This window comes from Miscanthus floridulus, chromosome 5, assembly GCF_019320115.1.
Source record: "Miscanthus floridulus cultivar M001 chromosome 5, ASM1932011v1, whole genome shotgun sequence".
Taxonomy (NCBI): Eukaryota; Viridiplantae; Streptophyta; class Magnoliopsida; order Poales; family Poaceae; genus Miscanthus; species Miscanthus floridulus.
Window position 1 is genome coordinate 44708441 of NC_089584.1, and position 18578 is coordinate 44727018.

The 18578-nt window shown below is 50.6% G+C and overlaps 3 protein-coding genes across 3 annotated transcripts; 1 reads left to right on the forward strand and 2 right to left on the reverse strand.

Annotated features, from left to right (window-relative positions):
* Positions 1–10343: 10343 nt before the first annotated feature.
* LOC136454585 (uncharacterized) lies at positions 10344–10820 on the reverse strand. The gene has a single exon (XM_066454960.1). It carries the CDS (start codon positions 10818–10820, stop codon positions 10344–10346), a length of 477 nt encoding a protein of 158 aa, XP_066311057.1.
* A 4688-nt stretch (positions 10821–15508) lies between these two features.
* LOC136449899 (cell wall / vacuolar inhibitor of fructosidase 2-like) lies at positions 15509–16231 on the forward strand. Its single transcript, XM_066450132.1, has 2 exons — positions 15509–15883; positions 15973–16231. The coding sequence occupies exons 1-2, from the start codon at positions 15525–15527 to the stop codon at positions 16205–16207; spliced, it is 594 nt and encodes a 197-aa protein (XP_066306229.1). The 5' UTR covers positions 15509–15524; the 3' UTR covers positions 16208–16231.
* A 777-nt stretch (positions 16232–17008) lies between these two features.
* Positions 17009–18430, reverse strand: LOC136449896 (probable receptor-like protein kinase At2g21480). Its single transcript, XM_066450130.1, has one exon. It carries the CDS (start codon positions 18114–18116, stop codon positions 17022–17024), a length of 1095 nt encoding a protein of 364 aa, XP_066306227.1. The 5' UTR covers positions 18117–18430; the 3' UTR covers positions 17009–17021.
* Positions 18431–18578: the final 148 nt, after the last annotated feature.

Here is an 18578-nt window from a genome sequence, read left to right on the forward strand (position 1 = left end):
GGCTTTGCCCATCAGTCTCAATGCTCCACCCATGCCACAACGGTCTTGTGGGGTTTTGCGGCACTATAAAGGTCATGACGTACCATGGTACATCTCCCAATGGTACCGCCTGCCTCCACATATAGCTGGGTGCCTCTGGGTACCCACCTGAACTGAGCACCCTCCAGAGCAAGGTGGGAGTACCGAACTGGTCCAAAAAGGTGCTGCTACCAGAAGGAAACACGGGCGCGGCCATCTGTATCAAAAAGGGTTGCAACTCATGTGAGAGGATTATTTTGCTGAGAGATTGCACTTAATACTTGGGATAAGCAATTATAAGGGAGGGAGTAATGCAATATGAATGCCATGAGTGAATATGATGCATGCTCGTTCTGTACGTCCTCACAAACCTAAGAAAATTCAAGTTTTAGCGGAATATACGGTGGCATACATACGTTCTCTCAATTAGCGGTAACTAGTCGATCTACATGGTGCGTTGTTAGCATACCTGCAGAAAACTTCATTGCAGCCCAACCCAACAAGATATAATGCTAATTAACACAAGTAGTAACTAAGATACTCTCCATATATACATCCCCAGATATATATACTTTGGTATCCAAACTACCCGACAGATGTACCCACAATTAAGTACCTTCATATATACATGTATGCAACATGTAAATACTCCAGTAACCACAATTAGCTCTACCCTAGACCGACGGTTGGACGATCATGCTCTCGCAACTCACACTTACCTTGGCGTAGAGGCAATTGATCCATATATTACCATTCAAACGAATGGCACCCATGCAATATCACGCCGCATGGTCGACGAAATAGAAACAATCAATTTCCCCCAAGTTAGTAATTATATATAAGCCACCTAGAAGTCCTTAAGTGGGCTAGAAGGGATGTGATTACCAGTACACCATAAATTTTTTGATTTTTGAACACTTATATATAACTATAAGTTGGAAAACCGTTTTCACAACAAAAGCTTTTGTTTTTAAATAGCCGTAAGACATGTTTAATGTTGAATCTAGCTCTAATGCCAGTTGTCATAGAACCGACTAATTTATAAGAGCACAAGTACAAAAACAATCGCCGAAACGATCAAATTCTCGAACTTGAGCCCATATAAACCCGGTAGTCAACTAAAATCTTGAAGGATTTCAAACCAACTTGCATACAACCAAGATCACAGTAATTCAACATAACATATCGTACGTTACAACATTTCGCAGACATTTGCAAATAGATTACATCATCACAGAGTCATCATTATTACAAAACAAGTCTTATAAAGTATGTAGAAGCAAATAGTTTAACTTGCACACCCAAGTTCAAATACAAGTACTGGTTCGTTGATCACAACCCGCAAAAGCATTCAGATAAGAGAAATGGAGATCATGCCCATGATCTAGTCTTCATCATCCACCGGGTGGAGACAATACTTCAGAATCCCTGATATAGAAGGTCATCTGCAACAAGAGGGAATAAACCCTAAGTATGAGAATGTACTCAGCTAGACTTACCCATCGGAAACCAAAACAAATGACACCAAGGATTATGCATAGCTTAATTTAGTGGATCTGACTGACACTTTCTTTTTGTGGAAAAGCATAAGTAATAATGATCAACTCTTAACCTGAACTAGCAGTGACTTTTAGCCATTAACCTGTCATCTATATTAGCACCTATACTAAGCAATCATTTTATTAGGATGCAAACATTAATAACCATATCAGGTATACACTGTGGCAACATTATCATCATCATCCATTTAACCATATCGTTAAATTAATTGAATCTACATTGCCGCTGCTCAGTCAAGTTCTCACTATCCGGGAGAGACGGCGATTCAAATCGATTCCTATCTAGCTGGAGGAGTATTCCTAACACAAACCTTGGTTCCCCCGTCAGGGTTGCAAACAAGTCACCGTTGGTACAATTTAGGAGTCGTGAGTCCGAACAGATCAACATTCTCAGAGAACCACTCTGCCAAGGTTGTTCGGGACTCTAACCCGCCTTGGACTTATGCCAATGGCTCTCCGCACATCCTTACTACCTCCAGAATACATGCCACTACTCGCGTCCCCGGCCTGAGTCGAGCTACTAGGCTTCACGGTCGAAACGACTTATCCGGCCAGCTAAGTGTTAGGCTGCATTCAACATGACATAAGGACGTATAGCGTATCGGTCCTTAAATGACTCAGACGGAGTCACTATGTCCAAACCTACACAAGACTCAGCCCGATCTTAATTCATTATTAACATGGTTCTTTTCCACGATAGCAAATATAGCCAGCCATGATCCACCTCATCCTAAAGCTCACAGGTGACAGGAAATCACCAGACTTCTACCGCACTAAGCCTGACTAAGCATTTAACTTGTTCCTGAACTTAAATAGGATTCCAGTGCAATATCTGGACAAGGAGGGATATATAATGCAACAATTGGTTCCAACCAATTCCTATACTTAATGCATCATCAACGAATAAAAGATACTCAATGTATTTGTAAAAACATGGGAGGCTTAATATGCTCCGGGGCTTGCCTTTCAGGAAAGAGGAAGGCTGGTGGTCAGGGCACTCGGGCAACTCCTCCGTGGCGGCTGCTTCGTCGGCTTCCTGCACCTCGGGCTCCTCCTCCTGGTTGGCTCCCTCGAACTCCAGCAATGTCACTCCCTCTGGCACACCTATTGCATGAATGCGCAAGATAAATATCATTGATGCACATGAATGAAGTCAGGGATGCTCGGGGAATGCACATGTTCACTGTAGTCCGCACATTCCAACTTAAGCCCTATTCAAATTACATTAACTTACCAAGTTTATACAACCTAATGTATAATTGCTCATCTTCAGTTAAGGACCTAGCACCTGCACCTAAGCATGTTCTCAAGTTAGGCTAGCTCCTAAACAATCAACGAGAACATTGCAACAAGGTATACACTCAAGGATTTGTATTTCAGCAAAGTAGAGACTATATAATGGTACAGTAATTCGATAATAACTGAAGATCTACAATTCCAAATGACATGCAACAAGACAATTTGGAAAGCTCATGAAATTGTCTACAATTCATTTTTAGACCTCAAAGCATGATTCGAACCTTTACTAGGTTGAATTCTTTAATCAACAGAACTGTGTCCTCACAAGACAGGGAGTAGGCAAAACTGGAGCCTAACTTTAAACAGCTATAGTTCCTAAACTACTGAGCCAAATGCCATCAAGTTTTGACAGGAGCTAGATACATAATTTATCTACAACTTTTGTGTTCACCACATTCACATCCAACCAAATTATCATGGGGAACTTTATAAAGTCCCCAGATCTGTCCAGAGGGACATAATGCCAACAAAATAATTATTAACTTATGATGTAAACACATAATTGGACAAAACTAACTTTACTCACTTATTACACATATCACAAGAACACCAGAAAGTAGAGTGTTCCTCACCAAAACATTTCTTTTAATATCTTTCATAATTTATTTAATTAATTAGAGGAAATGGTAAACTTATATGAAAACTACACCATTAAATCTACAAAAATTATAGTAAATACTAAATGCTCTAAGTAGACCCCCATAAAAAGGTTACACCATTTGCACAAGTATCACAGCCTACACAAAAATGATAAGACATAATGGCTTAAAATGACATAATTAGTAAACCTTAGTGAAAAGTGTCAAGCAACAGATTTCATATTTTTCCTAGAATCCTTAAGGTACTAGGATACTACCCACAAAGTTTCATGGTCATAGGATTCCTAGATAATTTACAAAAATTTACACAAGTATCAATCAATGATAAAAGGAAAATCTATAACTCAAAAACCATACGTGTAATGACTCAAATTTTTACCAGAGCTTCTACTAAGCAAGAATAGCTTACCCACAAAATTTCATAATTTTTGGATCATAGAAACTCAAGATATAATTTAAACAAGTTTGCATGCATTTAAAAACATATTTCAAGTTCCTATTTAATTCATCCAAAATTTCTACATCATGTGCTCATGTCATATTTTTCTTAAATACTAGACTTCACTATGAGTCTACCAAAATTTGAATCACACCATTTAGATCTACACATTTGGAGTTACAAAATTCACAAAACAACATCCAAACAGGAATTAAATGAACTGGCTTTTGAATCTATAGTCACTGACGCGTGGGACCCGTGTGTCAGCAGGGCCCGCTGGTCAGTGAGACAGAATAGGGGAGACGACATGCGATGGCGCGGCGATGGTCTAGCTCGCCGACGGTGAGGACTCCAGCGACATCGAGGACACCTATGTGATCTACGTGATGAGGTGAGTCGATTGGTGCTACCGGCAAGACCCAAGGTTCATCGAAGGTGGCACGACAGAGCTCCGGCGCGAGGCGCCGATGACGGTGAGCCTTTGCTGCCTCATCTGAGCTTGGTATGAGCTCCACGAGGTCACTACGGAGCTATCCAAGCAGAGAGAGGAGGACGAGAAGGTCTCGATGGTGGTTGGCCGCGGTGAGCTCCGCTCCAGCGAGGCGCGGCCATGGAGACGGTGGCAGGAAAACGGCCAATGGCCCTCACCTAAGGCACGGATGGCTCGGCTAGATGGTCGACGAGGTAGAGGGAAACACGGCGGAGCTATGGTCGAGCTGGGGTTCACGTTTTTGCGGTGGCGATGGAGCTAGGCGACGGCGGAGCTACTCGACAATGGCAGAGCCGGTGGTGCTCTGTTGCTGCGCGCGGTGGAGGCAAAGGAAAACGAAAATGGACTGGCGAGCTGGTCGGGCAGGCGCGTGGGGGGTTCAAGCAATGGCCTGCAACGCCAGGACGGCCGCGGCGCGTGGCTACACGGTCAGGCGGTTGGCGACGGGTGGCGCCACGCGGCGGTTGTTTTCTAAAACCGGTCAACACTGTAGCAAGTCTGAAAATTCGATTCAGTGATCAATGAGCCGACTAATAGGCACTTTTCAACGCTACACAGTTCCTAAACCATGAAGAATTAGTGGAAGCAATGTATATGAAAGTTGTAGAGCTATGATAGGGCTACAACAATGCTTCAGAAATCACCAGCTAAAACTCAACGGATCACGAGTTATATCAAGCCAAAGTCTGCTCGATCAAACTGACATTGCATTTAGGACTTAGAATTTTTTTCTAAGTGTTGAATCAGCCCTCAACACTGACTTGTGGGACCTTTTTGAGCATGTTGTGCACATTTTCATGACTTGGCTTCTAAACAAAGTTTGTTCCTTATAAAATTTGCTACAACTTTGTTTTAGGTTGCTCAGACATGCAAACACTCTAAGCTACACTTTTTAAACAGTCAAACAAAAGGGTTTAGGAGTCAAAACAAGTCAAACCACTATTTGAAATCATAATTAGGCAACATGATCAATATGAACAATGTTCCAAATGACATTCTAGGTGTCACTAAGTGGTTTAAGAGAATTATTAGCCACACCACACATTGGTCACACAAGAATCAAGCATTGTATGTACTGAAACAATGAAAAACCCATAAAATATTACATTTGTTTCATAGTCATGTTCACATGTTTCATTATCTTGTTGCATGGTACTAACTAGCTTTGTTTCACTAAAGTGAGTTGCACATGTTGCACTTAAGTGTTGCACACTATTCATTTCATAAAAACAACACACATGAAATATGCAACATGTTGCAATGTTTCGAAAACATGTTTCATGTGTAAGTTCATGAATGGATGCATGATGCTCATGTTCATGAAATGCAAGTGCAAATGTGGAAGCCAAACACCTAGGGTGTTACAGGCAAGCATGTGAACCTTGGGAGAAAAATCACCATGTCAACTTTGTTCTTCCCGTTGATTTGCATCCTCGTTACACAAGCTTGTAATTACTTTCATATACATTGTGCTTGTGTAGTTGCTTTTGTAATTAGTTAGCTTGTGTAGCTCACTAGTTACCTTCTTATTTATGTAGCATAGAAGTAGCTCCCTTGCGTGGCTAATTTAGTTTGTGTGACCTTGTTAGTCACATTACTTAGTTTGTGTAGCTAAGTATTTGCGCTCTCTAATTTAGCATTGGTTGCCTTGTTATTGAGCATTGCTAGTAAGCTTAGGTGGTTTTGTGCTTTTGCTTACTAGCATGTGTAGAAGCTCCCTTGTTGCTTGAAGTACTAGTGGCATAGGTTGTGTGACCTTGCTTCTAGAATTGGTTAGGTGAGCTCTAGCTAGCCCGATATCTTTGTTACTTAATTAGTATCTTTGGAAGGTGCTAGAGAACATTGATAGAGGGGTGTAGTCTTGGCTAGACCGATAGTTTTAATTCCACACTTGTTTCGGTTAGCCAACGCGATTAATTTTAGAAAGGACTATTCACCCCTCTCTAGTCCGCCATCTCGACCTTACACTTGTACACCCACTTTAGGCCTATCAGACGACATCCTAAAGGTGGATCGATGAGCTCCCAAGTCTCATTTTCCTCGATCACCTTCATCTCCTCTAGCATCGCCCGTCCCTAATTTGCATCGTGCTCGGCCAGTGCGAACGTGGGTGGTTCCTCTGCACTAACGAGAAGCAGCTCTGGGTCATTGAGCTACCGACCCGCTAGGCCTGAGGGCCCTGTGCCACCGATGATATCATCCAGCCTGCGGAACCGCACCTCCTCACCATTGTGGAAGGCATCCACGAACTCAGTGATGTCGCTTGGAGGTGAGGCAAACTTGATCAATGTCGATGGAGTTCCCTATTCCATCAGAGTCAGCACAGCACCTAGAGTGCTCGGCACCCTAGTTGCAGTGCTCGACACTACTCCTGGAGTGGTTGGCACACTGCAAGAGTGATCGGCACCAGTCTTAGAGTGGTCGGCACCACTGCAAGGCCTCTCAGCTCCGCTACGAGAGCGTTCAGCACCCGTCCTGTAGTGGTCTGCACCACTATAGGACCGCTCGGCACTACTCCTAGAGTGCTCGCCACCCCTCCTAGAGTGCTTAGCACCACCCTAGGAGTGCTTAGCTTTGTTGCTAGAGTGGTTGGCACCTTCTCTCCAGCATCTCCACCACTGTGGATGACCAAGTGCTCGACGACAAAGGTGCTGATGAAGCCGCCAGCTTCCCCCATGCTCGGATTGTCCCAGTCTCAGGCCGCCTTCTCATCGAACATGATGTTGCATAAGACAACCACCTTGCCTCCACGTGGGTCGTAGAGCTGGTATGCCTTGGTACCTTCCTCGTAGCCTAGGAGCACCATCAATGTGCTCCTGTCCTTCAGCTTGGTGAGGACCGGCTTTGTCTTCCTGACGTGGCTGATGCAGCCGAATGTTCGAAGGAAGGACACGCTCGGCTTGCGCCCATACCAAGCTTCAAATAACGTCTTACCCTTTAGGGCCTTGGTGGGCGCACGGTTGAGGATGAACACCGCCGTGGTCACCATCTCACCTAGAACCTTGCTGCATGCCCTTGGCCTTCATCATGGATCGAGCTATGCCGACCACCGTCTGGTTCTGCCGCTCCACCATGCCATTCGCACGACACCCTGATCCACATAGTATGCAGCGAACTCCACTAAAGTGAATTCACCACCACGATTAGTCCTTAGCACGCACAGCTTCTTGCCGATCTCCGCCTTCGCGCGCTCTTTGAACTTCTTGATCACCGTCGCCGCCTTGTCCTTGCTCGTCAAGAGTTGCAGCCACATATAGCAACTGTAATCATCCATGAGCAGGAGGAAGTACCGCTGATCACCATTTGTGGCTAGCATGATTGGCCCGCAGAGAACGCCGTGGATGAGCTCGAGAGCATCCGCTGTGCGGTACTTCATCGTCTTTGGGAACGGTAGCCTCCTCTGCTTCCTGGCCAGGTAGCTGTGAAAGGTCCTTGTGTGGTTTTGGTAATTGAGTGACAACCTAGGTGGACTAATTGTGTTTATGTGAGAGACATAGGTGATTAGTCCACAAGTACATATGTGTGAGCAACATATGCCATGAAGGTGAAAATGGCCTGGAGATATTGCAAAGCTCACACATGTGATGATGAAGGAGCTCATTACACATGAGACATAACATTGAGTCATGTGATCAAGGTGGAGAAGATCAAGACAAGACTTGGCTTGATGGACCGGTTGCAAGCGTGAAGGGCAAGTCGGAGGCTTTGGAGCGATGGACCATGTGGCGGTGAAACTTGAGCAAGACTTGGCGCCGATGGATGAAGGCAACGGTGAAAAGCAAGTGATGTCAAGATCGATGAACCAATATGATCACATGATGATATGAAGTGGATCATATCATTGTTGATCGTGTTGGTGCATGTGTTGCAATCAACATTGGAGGAGATGGAATGGAATGCGCAAGGCAAAGGTATAACCTAGGGCATTTCATTTCACCGGTCATAGGTGTGTAGAGAAGGTGATGACCGGGTTTAAGATAGATGGCCGTACTATCAAGAGGAGCAAACTTGTTTGCATATCGGTCATCTATGTGCCACTCGAGTGATCTAACTTTGCACCGTCGCTAGGATTGAGCGACGTGACAAGTTGAGTGGCTAACCCTTTGGGAAATGATTGTGAAAAGCTAACACACATACACATGGTGGTGCACACTTGGTGGTGTTGGCACATTTATAAAGGAGATGAAGTTGGAGTTGATGTGGATCAACTCGGTGAAGAAACGGAGATGAGAAAGGTCCCACAGAGTGGACCGGACTCTGGTCACGCAGTGACCGGATGCTCAGTGGTGGCAGTCAGCGTGCAGCATCAGTCAGTCGACCGGACGCTGGCTCTGAAAGTGACCGGACGTTGGAGGCAGTGTCCGGTCCTGTTGTCGGACAAAGCAGTGTCACTGGAGAGTGACTGGACGCTGGGGCTGCATCCGATCACGTCCGACCGGACGCGTCCGGTCGGGGTCGGTACCTTACTGTAAATGACCAGACGTTGAGGGTCCAGCGTTCGGTCAGTTGAAGCTGCTACGTCTGGTCAGAAGATGACCATTGAGATCAGAAGAATGCCATTGAATGCAGGTGACACGTGGCTGTCATCGGGTGACTGGACGCTGAGGTCCAGCGTCCGGTCGGCTTGACTTTGCCCAGTGAAGGGGTAATGGCTAGTTTAGCCCTTGGGGCTATAAATAGAAGTGGCCTTCGGCCATGGCTGAAGCTGAGCACCTTGGGGGACTTTGTGTCCATGCTTGAGAGTGCTTGGGAGCCCTCCATCTCACACATACTTGATAGTGATCATCCAATTGTGTGAGTAAGCGATTCTAGTGCGATTGCATCATGAGGTTGCATCGAGTGGCACTAGGTGATCGAGTTGCAAGCTGGTGGTGCTTATTACTCTTGGAGGTTGCCACCTCCTAGATGGCTTGGTGGTGGTCTCCGTTGAAGCCCACAAGAAGCTTGTGCGGCGCTCCAGAGAAGTGCTTTGTGAGGGGCATTGTGCTCACCCCGCGGGAGCCGCGAAGAGCAACTTTAGTAAAGCGTGTCATTGAGCTATCCTCACTTCCAGGGTAGGTTCTTGCGGTGCCCGACGTGTGGGCTTGGCGGGTGATGCCAATTAGCCGCTGAACCACCAAGTGAGCAGTCGACACAATGGGGACTAGCGTGTTGGCAAGCACGTGAATATCGGGAGAAAAATCATCGTGTCAACCTTGTTCTTCCCGTTGGTTTGCATCCCCATTACACAAGCTTGCAATTACTTTCATATACATTGAGCTTGTGTTGTTGCTTTTGTAATTAGTTAGTTTGTGTAGCTTGCTAGTTACCTTCTTGCTTGTGTAGCATAGAAGTAGCTCCCTTGCGTGGCTAATTTGGTTTCTGTAACCTTGTTAGTCATATTACTTAGTTTGTGTAGCTAAGTAATTGCACTCTCTAATTTGGCATTGGTTGCCTTGTTATTGAGCATTGCTAGTGAGCTTAGTTGGCTTTGTGCTTTTGCTTACTAGCATGTGTAGAAGCTCCCTTGTTGCTTAAAGTACTAGTGGCATAGGTTTGTGTGACCTTGCTCCTAGAATTGGTTAGGTGAGCTCTAGCTAGCCCGGCACCTTTGTTGCTTAATTAGTATCTTTGAAAGGTGCTAGAGAATATAGATAGAGGGGTGTAGTCTTGGCTAGACCGATAGTTCTAATTCCGTACTTGTTTCGGTTAGCCGACGTGATTAATTTTAGAAAGGACTATTCACCCCCTCTAGTCCGCCATCTCGACCCTTTCAAGCTGTCACATAGCTCGCCTCCGTGCTTGATATGGGGCAGCCTTTGGACCATCTTCTCTAGCCGACCAAGCGCGTCGAAGCTGAGATGGTGGAACCAAGCATGCCACAGCCATGGCTCCTCAGTGTGCCATGCTGCTAGGCACACCGACTGCTCCACCTTCAAGTCGAGTAGGTACAACCAATTCTAGGACCTCTTCACCTTGGCAAGAAGCCGCTGCTCCCGGTCCCTGATCCTAAGGACGCCGTCCTTGATCATTACCTCGCTGCCGTGCTCATCTAGCTGGCCAATGCTGATGATGCTTGAACGCAGTTGCGGAATGTAATATACATATGTTAGCGCGCTGTGCTCATCGTTCTGGCACCTGAAGATGATGGTGCTGTGCCCTTGGATCGTCACCCTTGAGCCGTCATCGAACTTCACTGTGTCGGTCATGTCGTCGTCGATCTCGGAGATGGCTGCCTTGGAGTCCATCATGTGGTTGCTGACGCCGGAGTCTAGATACCACCGCTTCTTCTGTCCGCCGCCCACACATCTGAGGTGGACTTGGGCGTGTGGTTCATCGAGGTTGACAGCCTTCAGAGCCTTCCTAGGCTCTTCCACTGCCATCCCCTCTCCCTTCTCTTTGGCCTCAACATCGTGCAGTGCACAGAACATCGCCATTAGGAGAGTGGCCTCATCATCCTCATCAGCCTATGCTAAATGAGCCTCAGCCTTCTTCTCTTGCTTGCGATTTAGACAATTCTTTACTCAATGACCCATCTTCCCATAGCGCCAGCAGGCGTTGGGGTCGACCTTCTTCTTCTTCTCTGAAGAAGTCTTGCCGCGGCGCTTGCCATCGCCACCGTGGCTGTAGGAGGCTTCTCCGGACTTCTTCCTCTAGGTAGCCTACTCCTCCTCTATCAGCAGCAGCTTGCCACTGTTCGTCGTTGTTGTTGCTAGCTCTAGGCGCTCGTCCATCACCCGCAATCGACCAGTCACATTCTCAATGGTGAGTCTAGACAGATCCAGCATCGTCTCTATGGAGAGAGCGATCTGGATGTACTTCATCGGCACATAGTGGAGGTACTTGGAGACCGCTTCTTCTTTGTCGATGGTGACGCCGTGGCTCCTCAGCTTGCTAATGAGCGTCTGTAGGCAGAGGGAGAAGTCCTCCACCGATTCACCATCCTTGAACTTGAGGTTGGCGTACTCCTGCTTCAGCAGCTGGGCTGTCGCCTTCTTTGCGTGGTCGGAACCGACGCGCATCGTCGTAATGGCCTCCCACGCCTCCTTAGCAGAGCTCTTCGCCCCCAATGGCACTATGGGGGTATGGCCCCCGGTATCCACAAGACAAGACATGGGCCGCACCATCAGAGGTGGCCCAGCCCATAAGATCAAGACGTGCATGGCGCTGCTCGGCGTGCACCGCAAGCTATTGTATAGTACCAAATATGATACTTTCCTTGTAACCCTACCCCTCCAGACTATATAAGGAGAGGCAGGGGCCCCTAGTGGACAATGATCCATACATCTCAATGCAATATATCAGAACACAGGATGTAGATATTACATCATACTGACGGCCGAACCTGTCTAAATCTTGTGTCTTGGTGCTTGTATTACCATCTCGCTCCTGATCTCGCTCACCTCTATGACAAATCTACCATCGTGGGATACCCCTCGGTGGACTACCAAGCATCTTTTATCGATAGTTGGCGCGCCAAGTAGGGGTGTGCGCTTGATCCCATGGCGAGCCAGATGGACCTCAAATCAACAACGTGTTCTCGTCGTCAATCTCATGGAGATCCATGTCGGTCCATGACGATGATTCATCGCTGGCTACACTAGCCCCCGCGACAGCAGATCTGATCTCGGAACCACCTCCGAGGTCGTCTTCACCAACAACTCACCACTCGCTAGGTGCTCGCCGTCAACACCAACCAGATAACGTCATACGTCGCCGACCAGACTTTCTGTCTAAAGCTAAGTCACATTTAAATATTATTCTAAATATTCTCCAATCTCCGTATATCACCATGATGTTTCTCTGAGCTATTTTCTCCATGTTTGCTCTCCAAATGATTTTCTGAACCCCCGAATAGTCCCGTTGATGCTCGGACGCCTCTAGAGACGGCCCTGTCTCCGGCTCCTCCCTACACATGCACGAGCATCAGCCCTTTGCGTTATGGGTGGTCGGCAATGGCTTCTTAGCGACGCTTGTTCCTCCTACACGTGCATAGGCTCCGTGCTCTGTGTTATGGTTAACAAGCTAGCTAGGGCTGGAGACTCAGCTACACACTAACTGTTCGGGTGGTTTATATTTAATACATCTTTGCTCCAACTGATCGCCAAGCTACATACGCTATTTTTTTCTCCGGAGTTCATATATTTTTACATCATGTACTACCCGTTCTACATGTTTGTATTGCAGGATCATCGTCCAGGTGATCGGACCACCTGGTGCTTGGACTTCTCCACCGATCAACTGGTTGGACCGCTAGGTTCATGGACTTCGTCGCCGATAAGTTGATCGGACTGTTCGCCGGTTGCTTCTATTCAATGTTCACTTCGCCGCCGACCAGTTGACCAGACTGTTCATCACTCATGCTTCATCGCCAGCTACGCTGGTTACTCCTCGGTGCTTGGATTCTTCGTGCTCGAGGACTAAGTGGGCACACTTCACCGCACGGACATCGCCAGCTACGCCGGGGACTCCTCGGTGCTTGGACCTCGCTAGCTACGCCGGGGACTCCTCGCTCCTCGGTGCTCGGACATCATCAGTGACGTCGGGGACTCCTCACTCCTCGGTGCTCGGTCATCGCCAACGACGCCAGGGACTCCTCGCTCCTCAATGCTCGGACATCGCTAGCGACGCCAGGGACTCCTCGCTCCTCGGTGCTCGGACATCACCAGCGACGCCGGAGACTCCTCGCTCCTTGGTGCTTGGTCATCGCCAGTGACACTGGGAACTCCTCGCTGCTAGGATGTTGCCAGCTGCGTCGAGGACTCCTTAGTGGTCGGACATCGCCAGCTGCGCCGGGAACTTCTCGCTGCTCGGACGTCGCAAGCTGTATCGAGGACTCCTCGGTGGTCGGACGTCGCCAGCTACGCCGGGAACTCCTCGCTGCTCGGACGTCACCAGCTGCACCGAAGACTCCTCGGTGCTCATACCTCGCCAGCGACATCGGGGACTCCTCGCTCCTCGGTGCTCGGCCATTGCCAGCGACGCCGAGGACTCCTCGCTCCTCGGTGCTCAGTCATCGCCAGCGATGCCGGGGACTCCTCGCTCCTCGGTGCTCGGACATCGCCAGCAACGCCGAAGACTCCTCGCTCCTCGGTGCTCGCCAGCGACACCGGGACTCCTCGCTCCTTGATGCTCGGACATCGCCAGCGACGTCAGGGACTCCTCGCTCCTTAGTGCTCGAATATCGCCAGCGACGTCGGGGACTCCTCGCTCCTTGGTGCTCGAACATCGCCAGCAACGCCGGGGACTCCTCGCTCCTCAGTGCTCGCATATCACCAGTGACGCCGGGGACTCCTCGCTCCTCGGTGCTCGGTCATCGCCAGTGACGTCGGGGACTCCTCGCTCCTCGTTGCTCGGTCATCGCCAGTGACGTCGGGGACTCCTCGCTCCTCGGTGCTCAGATATCATCAGCGACGCCGGGGACTCCTCGGTGCTCCCTTGGTGGTCGAATCTTGCTATGTCTCGTCGATGTGCTATCAAGCTGCTCCATGCTGTTCGGATCAGGGTGCTGATATTGGGCAGTACGTCTGGGGTCTTGATACGCGCATGTCAGACGACGTCAACAAGCTTTTAGACTTCTTTTTCTTTGACCCTGCTACAAGATTCATTCTTCATCTTCCAGCAGGCTCAGGGACTAAGTGGCCACACTTCACCTTGCGGTGAATGTGCTTGTTCTCATCTTAAGGCTATGCCCGGGGACTGGCTGCCTGCTTGGCTAGTCTTCTACTTTCTGACCCTGGCACCACGTGACTACGTCACCCACTGTCAAGCTCGGGGACTAGCTGTAGGGGTATGGCCCTCGGTATCCACAAGACAAGACATGGGCCGCACCATCAGAGGTGGCCCAGCCCACAAGATCAAGGCGTGCACGGCGCTGCTCGGCATGCACTGTAAGCTATTGTATAGTACCAAATATGATACTTTCTTTGTAACCCTGCCCCTCCAGACTATATAAGGAGAGGCAGGAGTCCCCTAGCGGACAACGACCTATACATCTCAATGCAATACATTAGAACACAGGATGTTGGTATTATGTCATACTGACGGCCGAACCTATCTAAATCTTGTGTCTTAGTGCTTGTATTACCATCTCGCTCCTGATCTCGCTCACCTCTACGACAGATCTATCATCGTGGGATACCCCTCGATGGACTGCCGAGCATCTTTTGTCGACAGACACCCTGCACTCTGCTGGCACAGCAGCGAGGATAGCTTCCAACGCTGACATGTCGTCTTTTTCGTTGTCGGTGCCCTTGTCAATAGCATTCCAGAGCCTTCGGGCTCCGAGCTTGACCTTCATGCTCACCGCCCATTCGTCATAGTTGGTGCGAGTCAGCGTCGGCCAACTGATGTCGCTAACCTCCCACACCGTGCGCACAACGACCTCCTATCGTGGCTGGGCAGCCACAACAGCGCCGCTGCTGTCGCCCATCTTCAAACCGTCCGTCATCGCCAGCGGTTAGTCCGGCGACTGCGCTTATACGGCTCTGATACCACTTGTTGGCCTCTAGATCTTCGGAACGGATGAGCCGACCACTCACCAGCGTTGCCGACCACACACTATGGCTAGAGGTAGAAGAAGGGAGGGGAAACGGAGCGCACACACATACATCACAAGCACCAGCGTTGGTCGGAGCAGGAGATGGCAAAACTAAACTGGCTCTCTTTACTGAGTTACAGTGAAAAACTATATATACAACTCTACCTATCTAATCCTAGTGCACAAACATGTTAGGCTGTCATGCTGCTACAGTGACTAGATGTGACAGTACGACTGATTTTGACGCCTGCCCCTGCTGTGAATACAGTGAGGCAGGGAGCCTTTCGACGTCTGTTCCTGCAGCGGCTATAATGTAACCGCAGGAAGCTTTTCAACAACTATCCCTACCGCACGTTGATACAGGGAGCAGCAGATTACTTAACAAAGTCACAGCACTCAGCCGTATCTGTTTTCCTCATTCAAGCAGCCACAACCACGAAACCAACACGACGAACCTAATAGTCCTTAATTTAGCCAAGGCATCAGCTTTCTCACTACCTTAATTTAGTCAAGTCGAGCAAGATAATACGGAAATCACTTATGGCCCCCAAAAAATGGTTGAGGCAGCGCAAAGGAAAGGACAAGAGAGAGCGGGCCAAATATGGCTTCGGAAACGTCCTACGCCGCCGTCGGCGTCGGCGTCATCCTCTCCGTCTTCGTCCTCGCCGCGGCGTCCGCAGACCCCACGGCGGCACCTACGGCCGCGCCGTCGTCAAGCAAGCACTCGCTCGAGGAGGTGTGCAAGCAGACCACGGGGCACCAGGACTTGTGCGTGGCGACGCTGTCCGCGGACCCGTCGTCCAAGACGGCCGACACTGCGGGGCTGGCCCAGTTGGCCATCCAGGCGGCGCAGCGGAACGCGTCGGAGACGGTGACCTACCTCTCCAGCATCTACGACGACGACAGCCTCGAGAACAAGACGGCGCAGCTGCAGCAGTGCCTCGAGGACTGCGGCGAGAGGTCAGTGCGTCATGTCTGTCTCTGCCTGCTGGCTGCCTTCCTCGAGTGCTATGTGTGGCTGACAAGCACTCCCGGTCGAGTGCATGCAGGTACGAGTCGGCGGTGGAGCAGCTGTCGGACGCGACGTCGGCGGTGGACACGGGGGCGTACAGCGAGTCGGAGGCGCTGGTGGTGGCGAACCAGGCGGAGGTGAAGCTGTGCCAGCGGGGGTGCCAGGGCGTGCCGGACCACCGCAACGTCCTCACGGCGCGCAACCGCGACGTCGACCAGCTCTGCAGCATCGCTCTCACCATCACCAAGCTCATCCGCGGACCGCCATCGTGATACTGGACGTGATCAACATATATATATATATATATATATATATATATATATATGTATATGTATATGCATCGTAGGCCCTTGAACTTTCTCGTGATGCCACTTAGGTCCATAACTCATCGGATCAAGATTTTTGCTGACGTGGCGGGGACAGAGCGCACTGCAACAACAGCGGGCACCGAGGGTCGCCGGCGTGGAGCGCAAGCTGCCCCGTGACCACCTCCAGCATTAGCGCACCGAACACGAACACGTCCGTCTCCCGCGACGCCTTGTGGCCGACGGAGTACTCGGGCGCGATGAAGCCGCACGTGCCGGCGACGTGCAGCTGCCCCGAGTCCTGCGCGCGGCAGACGGTGCAGAGCAACGAGAAGATGACGAGGCAGCCCAGCAGAGGCGACAGAGGAGAGCGACCACGTCCGCCGCCGCCGCATGCAGCAGGCGCCATGGTCACGGCACGACCACACGGGTGCTGGAGCCTAGAGAAAAATCATCTCCTGGTTCTCGTCGCAGTAGCCGATGAGGGACACCAGGTGGCGGTGCCGCAGCTTGGACAACATCTGGATCTCGGAGAACGAGAAGAACCGCCCCAGGCCCATGGTGGAGGAGAAGGTGTTGCCGCTCTTGTGGGACCCGTACCCGCCCTTGCCGCTGGCGGTGAAGGACTGGCCCCGTGTGGATGGGGGAGCAGCCACAACGAGAAGCCCATGTCCACGCCGAACTCGCCGTCCAGGCTGCCCACGGAGTTGCTCATCTTGAGCACCTCTATGCCGTTGAGCAGCGCGTCGATCCGCCCCGTGTCCTGCCCCATGGGCCCGACCTAGACACTCAGCTTCCCCTTGCCGTCCGCGCCCTCCAGCGATGACGAGTTCACCACGAAGTCCTTGTAGTAGGGCGCCGCCAGCTCGCCGCCGGTCACCGTGGACAGGTCCAGCCCAGACACGGCCTTGCGCCCGCTGATGTACACATCGAAGTAGAGGTCGTTGGTGGCCTTGCTCATGATGTCGGAGAAGAAGAGGCGGACCAGGTAGCTAAAGGACGGGTCCACGTCCACCTTCCACGTCAGGTTGAAGTTGGGGCTCCCCACGTCAGCGTCCGCCATCTTGGCGGCGCTCGCGTACACCAGCGTCGGCGCCACCAGCCGGGATGTCCCGTCGGGGAACTTGATGGTGCTGGTGGGCACCGACACGTCCTTCACCGCCTCCTTGGTCTGCACGTACGCCGCGTCGGTCTCCCACCGCCGACCCAGCGTGTCGTTGGCGGGGCCGATGGCGGGGCCGTCGACGTTGATCCGGTATAGGACTTGGTACGCGTCGTGCATGATGCCGGTGATCTCGCCCAGCGGCGCGACGGCCAGCGCCGAGTCAGTGATGAGCTCGTCGGGCGTGTTCACCACCTCGATGGCGTTCACGAAGGCGGCGGAGCCCTTGAGCGGCTGGAACTTGAGCACGAGGTGGTTCTCGATGGCGTTGATCACGTACTCCTTCATCACCGGCTTGTTCTCCAAGGTGAAGCTGTGCAGCAGGACGTTGTCATCGGTGACGACGCTGAAGGTGGTCGACGTGAGGTCCACGTCGCCGCCCTTGATCGGGAAGAGGTAGATGCGGATGAAGTGCCACCCCGGCACGGTGAGCGGGAAGCTGTAGACGGCCTCCTCCTTGAAGACCCGCGCGGTGGCGTACAACGGTGACGGCACGTCGGCCTTGTCGTTGGCGGCGACGCGGATGGCGTCGTTGGCGGAGAGTAGGTGGTTGGCCTGCGCATCCGTCTTGTACGACTTGACGTCGGCGGTCACGGGCGCCGTCCCGCCACAGTCTATCAGGAAGCTGTCCTTGGGCGTGAAGCTGGACGGCGTGGGAGGCGTCTCCGCGCCGCCGTGGTGCTGCCGGGCGCTATTTGTATTGCCATGGCCCATGGCGGCGTTGAACGGTGCCTGGAGGAGGTGGGAGACACCCAACGGGTCAACACCCAAGAGGGGGAGGGGTGCTGGGTTGGTGGCGGTGCGCGCGCACCACGTGAACTTGCCGGGCACCTGCGGCCGTCTCGGCGAGGCACGAAACGTAGCGACCACGACGGCGTACGGACGGACGGACGGTTGGACAGCGACGTGATACTGCTAGAAGTAGAACACACGTAGGGACGGGACGGCACATGCACCTTCCGTGCCATTTCTGCCGGCCGGTCGTAGCGGTCAATGCGAGCGGAAACCTTGATCCGATGAGTTATGGATTTAAGTGGCATATTTAAACAACATTAGAGTGCCAGAAGTATGATTAGAGAGTTTGTGGATCTAAGTGGCATATATATATATATATATATATATATATATATATATATATATATATATATATATATTGATGGATTACTCAGCTCTCGA

Excerpts from the sequence above, each read along its gene's own strand:
- LOC136454585 (XM_066454960.1), bottom strand. The coding sequence starts at position 10,820 with ATGGCGATGTTCTGTGCACTGCACGATGTTGAGGCCAAAGAGAAGGGA.
- LOC136449899 (XM_066450132.1), top strand. The coding sequence starts at position 15,525 with ATGGCTTCGGAAACGTCCTACGCCGCCGTCGGCGTCGGCGTCATCCTC. Across the intron at positions 15,884-15,972 it reads CTCGAGGACTGCGGCGAGAG|GTACGAGTCGGCGGTGGAGC; the intron begins GTCAGTGCGTCA and ends GAGTGCATGCAG.
- LOC136449896 (XM_066450130.1), bottom strand. The coding sequence starts at position 18,116 with ATGGGCCATGGCAATACAAATAGCGCCCGGCAGCACCACGGCGGCGCG.